This window comes from Nanorana parkeri, unplaced genomic scaffold (assembly GCF_000935625.1).
Source record: "Nanorana parkeri isolate BGI_ZX_2015 unplaced genomic scaffold, ASM93562v1 scaffold31, whole genome shotgun sequence".
NCBI classification, from domain to species: domain Eukaryota; kingdom Metazoa; phylum Chordata; class Amphibia; order Anura; family Dicroglossidae; genus Nanorana; species Nanorana parkeri.
In genome coordinates, this window is record NW_017306299.1 from 818,936 (window position 1) to 829,990 (window position 11,055).

General features: G+C 44.7%; 1 protein-coding gene across 4 annotated transcripts in view; it reads left to right on the forward strand.

Moving 5' to 3' along the window:
• COQ8A (coenzyme Q8A) overlaps positions 1-11,055 on the forward strand; it is a 71,767-nt gene that overhangs the window by 49,730 nt on the left and 10,982 nt on the right. For all 4 annotated transcript variants that reach the window (XM_018568315.1, XM_018568306.1, XM_018568298.1 and 1 more), the window contains 5 exons: positions 4,847-4,932; positions 5,120-5,260; positions 6,477-6,558; positions 8,048-8,141; positions 10,578-10,719. In XM_018568315.1, coding sequence (XP_018423817.1) covers positions 4,847-4,932; positions 5,120-5,260; positions 6,477-6,558; positions 8,048-8,141; positions 10,578-10,719 — 545 coding nt within the window. The remainder of the gene's footprint in view (positions 1-4,846; positions 4,933-5,119; positions 5,261-6,476; positions 6,559-8,047; positions 8,142-10,577; positions 10,720-11,055) is intronic.

Here is an 11,055-nt window from a genome sequence, read left to right on the forward strand (position 1 = left end):
ACGTGCTGGATTTGTCTGACTAGTTCATTTTAATATTTTATTGCTTTTAATATTTTATTGCTGTATAGTATGTGTATAGGGAAATGCCGCAGGTGGCGCACGTGCAGTACAGCTTTCTCTGCCAAACCTCTTAGTTCTAACTTAGCGATATTAAAGTCATTTTTTCCCCTCCGCCCAATGTTAATGTCAGCACTTACCTAAAATGATGTTTCTTAATCAGATCTTCTTTCCTGTCCTTTTTCATCTGTCCCTCCAGCTCTACAGCGGGTCTCCGATCTAGCGCTGACTCCTCTGAGCTTGCTGGCACTTCCTGTCCCACGGTGTCTGCATGCGGGTGCACGCCATCCATAGACTTACCTTGTGTCTCTCCTCGCGTCCCGGCCGAAAATGTGATATGCGCATGCCCCATGATGCTTTGCGGCCGCCCCAGAATGTTCACATTTTCGGCCGGAGCGTGCGGGGAAGACGGGTAAGTTTTTAAACCGTGTTTTTTTTTCTTACAATTTTTGCACGTGTCTACTGCTTGCTAGCAGTACATATATGCAAAAAAAAACCAGAGGCTTTAATTATCCTTTAACCTGAAGTCCGGCAGTTGTAGATCTCAATAAGTTGGAACTTTTCGATAGAACACCGGCATTGTTCAGGTTTCATCCAGCCAGCATCTATTTCCTGGACCGAGATTAAGAATCTTGGTGCCTGTGCAGTTCTTGGCTGTGTTCATTTAATGTCTGACACGGATCAGTCCCTTCTGCAGCCCCGATGACTTGTTACAAAGAGTCTGATCACTGGGGGAGAGTAGACTGACGATATGCTTCCTCCTGCCTGCAGCAGACTGATGACATATTAGCTTGGACAAAGTCTGTGGACAAGAGCCTAAGAATGGCATTTTAGTGAAGAAATTGCAGATTTTTGTGTAAAAGAAAAAATAATGTAATGTTACTAAAGGGTCCACTATGTAGAGAACCGGTCTCTGGAAAATAGTAGAAAAGCAACACTGTTTACATATAGGTATTTTGCCATTTTCTTGTGTCTCATCTACCATGCCAGATTGGCAGCTTTTTGTTTTTTTTCTGTGAGCTGGCATCACCTTGTTCTTATTTAGATGCTGCCAGTCCATACATGATTTACATGCATGGCCTTTGGCCGGGTGATGGTAACCACTGCCCCGAATAGGAGACTATGATTAACCACACTATAGCACTGATTAGCTACCAGCTAGATCACCACTTTCCTTCCTGAGATCTTGGCAGGAGGGCAGCCATTGTGTTGTGCCGTGATTCAGCCTGTTTTTCTGGTCTTCTCAGCTCGGTGACTGAATGCTTATTAATGACCTCATTTCTGTGGGATGCGGGGTGCTCAGTGTGTTCTGCCAGCTATGTGTTCCCTTGTATCTCTGCACCAGATTACTGTGTGATGGAGCAGGGTGACCTTTCAGAGGCTTTATCAAACTAATTTCCTCCGCTGTGAAGTTTGTGGTTGTTTTGAGAGATGTCCCTTTTGTGACATTCCTTTTTGTGGAGCCAGGAGAACTTGTAGGTACACTTTTTAGTCAAGCAAATGCATTTTACATTTAAAGTAGATATATAAAGGATTTTGGGTCTGTTTTTAAAAATAAAATAAAATAAGTGAACCTGTTGCATCACCCAACATGGGCAAAGCAGGCTCACTTTGATCCGCCAATCCTCTGCAACACATGCTCATCACCATCTGTTGCACTGTTCAGCTGCCAGGAACAGGAGGAGACCCCCTGTGTGTAAGGTACAAGTGGCTTTTACAGGGCAGTAGATTCTTCCTATTGGTGATTGGCCCAGTGTCGTCACATGGAGTGTTGCATGCTCCTCCATACCTGGATATACTGGGTATGCTAGCAGCTGAAAGGAGCAGTGGCGGAGTGAAGGAAAGGGGAGTATGCACTGCTAGGAAGAAGGGCTGTAAAGCAAACCTGTTGCTTTGGCCTGCATGGTAAAATCACAGCTTTGCCTTAAGTCAGGGCCAGACAAATCCCAGTGGCCAGGTAGCCAATGCTTCATAAAAATTACAGCTATCGCCTTTTGAGGTTTCTCAAGTTAGCTCCCGAATTCCAAATAAATTTGCTCTTCCCTGCCTTAAGTTTAAAAGTGAACAAACAAACTAATGTTGGTTTTACAAACAATTCTTGAGACACCTCAAATGTCAGTGCTGGGCTCTTTCTTGCCTGTAATAAGAAAGCACAACACTGACTGCTTGCTTGTTGGCAGCGTGTGTATAATTAACTAAAGCAGGTGACACGACTTCAGAAGGGATGTGTTCATTCTCAATCATTTGGCAGTAGAATTTTTAATCTGATCTTTGCAGCGGTAAAGGTTTGTTTCATGACAGGGGCAGGTTTTTGATTCTGAGGAAAGCTGCCGTTCTGCTTTCGAGATGCAAGTGGTAAATTCTAAAATATCAAATGTGAAATTTCATTATCTGCGTCGAGTTTGTGGTTGGGCAGTAGTGTTGTCTCGAGTCTCCGAGGACACTAAGCACTTGGTGGTTGGATTGGATGGAGAAGGTGCTGAGGGCCGGTACACAGACATCCGGCATGACTTCATTAGGCAGTGACAGGTGGCCTATAGTTGCTGTAACACAACAGATCCCAGCACCCCCTGCCAGGTCTCTGGCTGAGTCTGAATGTTGTAGCTGGGCAAAGGATAATGGCATGTTTCTTTTATTTAGGTGACTGAAATCCTGCTTTTATTTTTTTTCATACATGCCACTTTTGACCATCAGATGGTGCCCTGAAAGCTACAGATTTACTGCTAGGTGGAGAATAGGGCTGCAACAACTAATCGACATAATCGATTATTGATGCAGCTCTAGTGGAGAACAGTCCTAATGTGCTGTGAATATACCTGAAAAGCAAGAGACTTTAAAGGACACACAGAGCTGAATTATTCTGTCGCGATATATACCACCTCCCATGGAACCTCTCGATTAGTCACTTGTACACATGCTGCCAGCAAGCATGCAGGCAGTGCTGGGATTTGCTTAGAAATGCAGCATGCTTTGCTAACTGAATATCATGGACGTTACACATTTTACATTATTTCTTGACTCGGAATGTTCTATACAAGTAATACAATTATTTAATAACATTGCTTTTATAAAAGTGTTTTACAATAGAGGATTATTTGAATGTAGTTGGCTGTCAGGACTTCAAATAATGTTGGCTCTGAATGTTTCTAATGGCTACATTTGGCCCTGATGATCTCTAAATACCCCAGACAAGCTGCACATGGTGAAGGCCGGTGCTCTTCTTTTTCCAGCTTCCCGGTCGAAATGTCTGCAATGCTTGTGGTTTTGTTGCCGACAATGTCTGCTGGAGTTGAACTTGCCAGGAGGTGACGTGTCATGTTCTAAATTCGTCAGTCTGGGTTCTATTGTGGACTGGTATCCCACCCGATGCTTCAGCTGTTGTGTCTTAATTTAGACAACGCAAATTATTACTCGGGGCATTTCCCGGCTGGTGAAAGATGGGAATAACCCACATTTGTTATCTTTTTACAGATCAGGATATTTCTATCTAGAGGTCAACGGAGACCCTTTTAGAGGGCACTTCCAGACAACAAGTGAAACCAATTAGAGAGCTGCTAATGTTGTCCACCACACTCTGCAGCTGTTCTAAAGTGGGATCCTTCACTTAATTGAGCTTCGTTAGTTCTTTCTAATCCCTGCAGCCACAGAACACAGATCACCTTGCTAGGTCTCTGAGAGTGTACTTTCTGAAGCCTGTGCTCTGTCAAGGTCTCTTTCTATGTGGAATTCCAAGGCAGGTTTTAAGAGAAGGCATGAAGCCTGCATTGGTTGTGTTTTGGAAATTGTGTTTCCTGCATCGCATTCAGGGTTTCCAATCCCTTGCAGACAAGAAACTGGATAAAAAACTTACACTGTCCCATTGACAAGTCAATGAAAAGTGATACGGTCTATGTAAAGCCCACCAGATAATCACTTTATACTATCTAGCGCTCCCCTGCCACTCCAAAATACCTACTTGGAAGCTCAAAGGGAACAGTGATGTCACCCTTTCCATTATGCGACACCTCTGGCCTAGTACAGGCAATGCATCATGGGAACAGGATCACATGGGACCCCATACTTGGGAACACTGGGTATTTTGCAGTGGCTGGCACAGCAGGATGAGAAACTAGGGATGTCTGGAGAGGTAAATGTAAACTGTTTTGGGCATGGTCAAGGTAACTGACCCACCACCTTCTTCACCTCCTCCCTACATCATCCACTGAGCCTGGTGCTATGCCGGCAAAGTGCTCTGCCCCAAGTTCCAGCTCATAATTGGTGGTGCAGGCATGCCATCAATAGAGCCAAACACTGATTCCACTTCCAAGTACAGGGATTTTTCGGAAATCTCCAACGGTCCTCGGCAGCTTTTTTTGTGGGCTCCTCAATACTGCTCCAGGATCTCCTGCATTGATTATCCCAGAACATGCTCCGTAGTGAGCCATTCCTATTTCAGGATCTGGGTGCTCTGTCCCATTCCTCCATACACAAGGTACAGAAGATGCATTAGCAATCTCTTTTGCATATCTTATGTCTCAATAAAGTGGACCTGTCACAGCATGTTTCATGGGCATCTGTGTCTATTCACTGAATAATTTTAACTTGCTGGGGTTATGCTTACTGTTTTATAAACCTGGCGTTTTGCATCTGCTGAGTTCTGTTCACCATCAGTGACAACAGCCCATACTACACACCGTTATAAACCGAGACAAATACACTTTTAGCTTTGTGGCACCTTGGTAGTGGCTTTGAATAGTGTCTCCAGGACATAAGCTTTCAACTTATGGTACATTTCTTGTTCTTTGTACAGACGATGCCTTCATCAACCCACACCTGCAAAAAATATTTGAGAGGGTTCGTCAAAGCGCAGATTTTATGCCCGTCAAGCAAGTTATGGTGAGTGCCTCGTGTCTTTATCTTTAGAACTGATTTTTATCCAAATTATGTTTGTCAGAGCTGGACAAGTACCAAGTGTCTGGTATGCACGTCCTTTTTGTTGCCTTCTGTTTGTCTACTGCATGCTCATATTACTGGATGGTTAGGTGAATTCTTTAATTTTGTTAAAATATCTATTCTTCAACAGAAAACCCTAAATGCCGACCTGGAACCCAACTGGAGAGACAAGCTGGAGTTTTTTGAAGAGCGCCCATTCGCTGCAGCTTCCATAGGACAAGTTCACCTAGCTCGTCTAAAGGATGGCAGGGAGGTCGCAATGAAAATTCAGGTTAGTTGGAAAAACATGTAATAAATGCCGTCTGCAGGTATTAAAGTGTATGTATAGAGTAGGACAGGGTTAAAACCCCTCGGTTAATTTTTTGCTGTCTGTCTCTTTGGGGTAATTTTAGCTTCACTTCCTGTCCTAGAGACGCAACAAGATTGGAGAGGAAATCCTTCCAAATTGAGGGGAAATTCCTTCTCATAATGTTACCCTCACCGGTGCCCCCCATTGGTAGCTTTGCCACCCACTCTACTTTTCTTAACACTCTTTTTTTTTAATAAACAAAGTTATAGGATTCACATAAATACTATTGGCTTGTGTTAACATGTTTAGAGATTCTTGTTTCATTGAATAAGCAACTATTATATCTGCACAAGGGCTCAGCCATATTGGTTTCTTACATGTATAGACAGACCTTCATTGCTCTCTATGTCCCCACCAAGGACATTTTCCTTAACTTCGTGCCCTGTTGAATACACAGGAAATTAGTTTATTCTATTCAAAGGTGTCAGAATTAAAAAAAAAAAAAAAACACCCTGGATGAGATTCTAATGCTCACCTGTTCCATCCAAACCTAATAAAGTTTTATTGCAGAAAAACCAGGTTCCTGTTGGCTTTGTGCTTTTTACTGCCTTTTTATTAAAGGAGAGATATTGAGAGAGTAAAATGTACTTGGATCCGGCATGGGACACTGCAGCTGTCACACCATGGCTCTATATGCATACTGTCACTCACCGCCCCCATGCAGGGATTCCCCCCTGTTCCTCGACCACTCACTGAAGGGAGGAGGCGGGCACAGCTGGTTCTGGCTCTAGAGAGGCAGAGTCCGCTGTCGGGCAGCCAGCGGGGTGGATCCCTACAATATTGGCAGGGTCACTCCTGGACTTGGCCTCTGGTAGATCCCTCCTGACTGCACTGTGCCTTAGTGTTGTCAGCATATAGCGAGCAGTAGCCCCCTGTATGCTGGGTTTGGGGTCACAGGATTACATTAGTAAATATATCCCTGTGACCCTAAAGAGAACTAAAGCCAAAAAAAGTTTGGCTTTACAACTCTTTTTTGGGGGGTTTTGTCTTTCTGGAGATGTATTTACTTTATGGATTTTCTTCCTAGTCTGTGTCTGGTTTGGTTCTTCGGTGCTAATCTGTGAATGTTGTTTATATCTCTGCCGACCTCCTGGAATCCGTGTGTGTGTGTAATGAACATTTCTTGAATCCTATTTAGTATCCTGGAGTGGCTCAGAGCATTTACAGTGACGTCAACAACCTAATGACGGTTCTCCACATGAGCAACGCACTTCCTGAAGGTAAAAGAACCATATTGATGTGTTCTGAGCTGCGTGTCAGAATTCTGGTACTGGGCTCAGTCCTTGTATCTGGATCTCTGTCCATTCAGCTGTCCTGTCACATTGCATGGGGTTTGATGCTTCCACGTCCAAAGCATTATTATTAATGTATTTTTCATTCAGGATTTAGATGGCACCAACACTTTGCACAGTGCTTTATAATAAGGGACGCCGTACAGTTAAAATCCAATTTAAGACAATATGCTTAGGAGGGCTTTGTGAGAGCTTACAATCCAAAGGGGGGAGTGGGGGAAAGTGATACAAAAGGTAATAACTATATGGGGATGAGCTTATGGAGAAAGTAAAAGTTCAGTCATTAGGTGGAGGTGGGATAGGCTTCCTTTAAGAGATGGCCTAAAGGCAGGCCGAGTAGGAGAGTAGCCAGACAGGTTGGGATATGGAGTTCCCAAGGAAGGTAGAGGCTCTGGAGAAGTCCTGGAGGTGAGCACGGGAGGAGGTACAGAGTAGAAAGTCTTGAAAGGCGCAAGGAGTGTGGTTTGGGGTGATATTGGGAGATGTGGTTGGTTATGTAGCTCAGGGCAGAGTTGTGGCTTTGTTAGCATTTTCAATTTTATTTGGGCAAGTGGAGGGGTTGGCAGAGAGGGGCAGGGGACACTGAATGGTAAGGTGGATGAGTCTGGCAGCAGCATTCATGATGGGCTGAAGGAAGGGTTAGCGTGTGTAGAGGAAGGCCAACAAGGAGGGAGTGGCAATGTTGTTCAGTGATGACGTCCATCATTACTAGTAACTGGAAGAGCAGGAACGTGTGGAGCTGAGGGAGACTTTTACATGGGAAATTTTGCTTTTCATCTCTGGATGTACTGATTAATTTGACATGCACCCATTAATCTCTACTTATATTTTTTGTTTAACATGATATACTCCGTTTGAATTGCCCAGATTTCTGGTTTGCTTTAAGGAGACCCGGTCATATGGGAACAACAGTTCTGGTGCATAAAGTGAACATGCTTGCAGAAGCCTCCCAGCTGCCAAGCCGCTTTGACAGGCATAAGTTGTGCACCTCCTTTAGTGCCGATGCCTGCTTGCCATATCCTGCCTCCATCGCATTTCTATTGGCCAGTGAGGCTGCACATCATAGTGATAGGCCAGTGGGAATATATGGGAGTGTTATCGGTTAGCACTGACACTTCCGGCAGTGTTGGTGCTTTGTGTCTCCGAATGGCCTGGGATTTGGCTGTAACAAGAAACTTTTGGACATGGCGGCTGCGGCTCTGTTACCATCTAGGAGTCTGGACTTTACACCTAAAGCGGATTTGCTTTTTGTTCCCTGTGACTGTCTCTCTAACACACCACCAGTGATGGTAAAATATAAGCTGTGATCAGACTGTTCTGTTACAGACCATGGCCAGTGATTATAGGGACTGTATAATATAGCAGGCGATGTCCGCAGCTGCCTTTTCCAGTGAAGTGACTGTCTTGTGTTTCCTAGGCCTGTTTCCTGAACATCTGATTGAGGTCCTGAGCAGAGAGCTGACCCTGGAGTGCGATTACAAGAGGGAGGCAGCCTGTGCCAAAAAGTTCAAGTATGTCTGCACGCCCTGTCTTTAACTGACCTAACATAAGTGCTTTCCCATACACCAAAGTGCATTTTATTACTGTCTGGGGTGGCGCAGTCAGGCCATCCTAAAAGGATATTTCACTTGTAGGTGGAGTCTGTTGGACTAAAACATCCACTGGGCTTTTTAACACTTGTGGGAACTCCATCTGTGAGATCATCCTGCCATAGCTTCCGGCTCTGTTGTAGCAGAAGCAAGACTCCAAGGCAGACAGGAAAGATGTTCTAGGGCAGGAGTAGGGCAAACTCTGGCTCTCCAGCTGTGGTGGAACTAGAAATCCCATTATGCATCTGCCTCCTGGGTGTTATGGCTGTGGTCAGAGTTTGCCTACTCCAGGGTGTTCTCACTCCTGCTTTTGCATTCTCTGTGATATTAAAGCTCAACAGGAATTGTGGAAACCTCTCTGTAGCAGGTGTAGAGCATCATCAATCTTGGAGACCCTCTGCCTAGAACTGATCTATCCATTTTGAGTGGACTAACCCTTAAAAATGTAGGGGGGTCAGTCACCATTAAAGTGCTCACCATTTTATAGGCACCCTTGAAGTTGGTTGTGTTATTTTAGGCATACACATGTATGATAGCTGATCATACATGTAGATGATAAATCAGAACAAGCTTCTGAGGGCATTGGTTGGAAATCATTTTTGCTCAATACACCATCCAACTGCACCCGGCCCTCTCACAGTAATTCAGACTTTCGGTCAGTGTTTAGGTTGGACGTTTGTCTGTGAAGGTTCCAGTTTGTCCAGGTCAGGGTGTACTTAGCAGTTGGTCACATTCAGCTGGACCTGTTCTGTAATGTGGTACCTCAGTTCACAAACTTAATTCACCTCAATCCAATCACCATGGAATGTGTCAAGGGAGATGTTGATTGTCCAAGAACAGGATGGGAGGTTGGAAAGTTTGTGCAATCGCCCAGTAGATGTTGTAGGGCTTGTTCACACCATGTCCGGAGCAGATCTGCAAACGCAGTGCATTTTGCTGGGTTCCCCCCCCCCCAGCTTAAAATGGGCTTTCAGGTGCGGTCCAGTGCGTCTGCATCTTTGTTTTTCCATGCATTCTAGTGCATTCCAGGCTAGAAAAAAATAAGGGCTTGTTCACACCATGTCTGGATCATGTCCAGACCAGAACAGTTTGTTCCCGGACTTAAAAAGCATCCCAATATATCCCTATGGTATTTCTGGGCTCTGTTCACACCAGCGCAGTCCTTTCCGATCCAGACAAAAAACAAAATACTGCATGTCTCATTTTCTCTGGTCTGGAATGCATGCAAACGCACTGAACTGCACCTGTAAGCCCATTTTAAGCTAAAAAGAAAAGATCAAAACGCACTGCGTTTGCAGATCTGCTCCAGGCATGGAGTGAACATGCACTATACTCCACCTACAATTGATGTATTACTTTTAGCATTGCCTGACTCTTGACTTACAAGTCAACGAGTGCCAGTCCACAAAAAGTGTGTTGTCAGTCTACCATAGGAAATAAAGTATAGCTAGAGCCAAAACTTCTTTTTTTTTTTTTAGAGAAGGGTTAATGCCGCTGTCAGTTCTTTGGGATTTTTGTTTGCCCTTTTGTCTCCCGGAGATTTTCCTTCACTTCCTGTCCTGTAGATTGTCCTGTAAACCAGAAGTGAGTATATCTCATCAAGGTAAAGGATATCCCCTCTTAGTTGTCACGGGAACAAGTGTCCCCATTTGAAGATTTCCCATCTATTCCTGTCTTAGTGGCAACTAAAACCTTACCCTCATTTTCATTCCCCGTAACATGAGCGAGCAGGACAGTTAGAGGGAGTCAATTACCCTAATGGGAGCATGTGCAGCAATATAATCCTGACAGATGTTCTAACCCCAGTGTGGGCAACTCCAGCTGTTGTGGAACTACAAGTCCCATGAGACATTACAAGACTCTTGACAGCCACAGGCATGACTCCCACAGGCAGTAGCATGATGGGATTTGTAGTTACAGCACAGCTGGAGGGCCGGAGCTGCCCACTGCTGTTCTGACCCCTCGCCACTCCATACAAATGTCTTTAGTCATACTTAAAAGAGTAGGGAGCATTTCAGTCAGGTATTTAGACGTACGCTTTATTAACTAAACAAACTTTTGATCCTACAAGAGAGCGGGCATGTTGAGCCTCTTTTGTTTCATTAAAAAAAAAAAAAATTTCATTGGATACATTTTGGAAACCAGGTTTTGACTGATGAATCTAAATCGGTCATCCGCGATTTCTCCATCAGATTGTTGCGTGCGTGACCGGCCTTCACTTTTTCAGCCATTTGTAGGAAAGCATTACATATAACCTCCCAAGAAGGAAGTGAGCTGTGCAGATGAGAATGATCTCCCCCCCCCTTCCCCCCTGTAGTGAAGTACGTACATCTGATCTGATGTCTTTTCTTGGCACAGGGAGCTGCTGAAGGACCATCCGTTCTTTTATGTGCCCGGAGTTATTGATGAGCTGAGCAACCAGCATGTCCTCACCACTGAACTGGTGTCCGGTTTCCCTCTCGACCAGGCCGAGGACCTCAGCCAGGAAATACGCAATGAGGTAACGTGCTTTTAATGGGAGCTTAGAGGACGCTCCAAGAAAAGAGCTTACAGGACATATCAAGTGTGCATTGTTTCTGCTGATAAATAATTGACTGGGTTTAGATTAGTTTAGGAGTGCGGGAGGTTTTGGACCAGTGATCTGGCACTTGGAAGCTGCAGGAGAGAGAGAGGCTGGAGTTAATTTGTTTGCCATTTAAAGATGGACTCTAAGCAGATATAAAAGATGCAAATTAAATTAGAACTCTGACCCACGCGGTCGCTATGGGGCCCAATCAGGAGGCCGGGCCGGCAGTGGAGGAGGCTGGGGCCCGGCGGCAGTGGAGGAGGCTGGGGC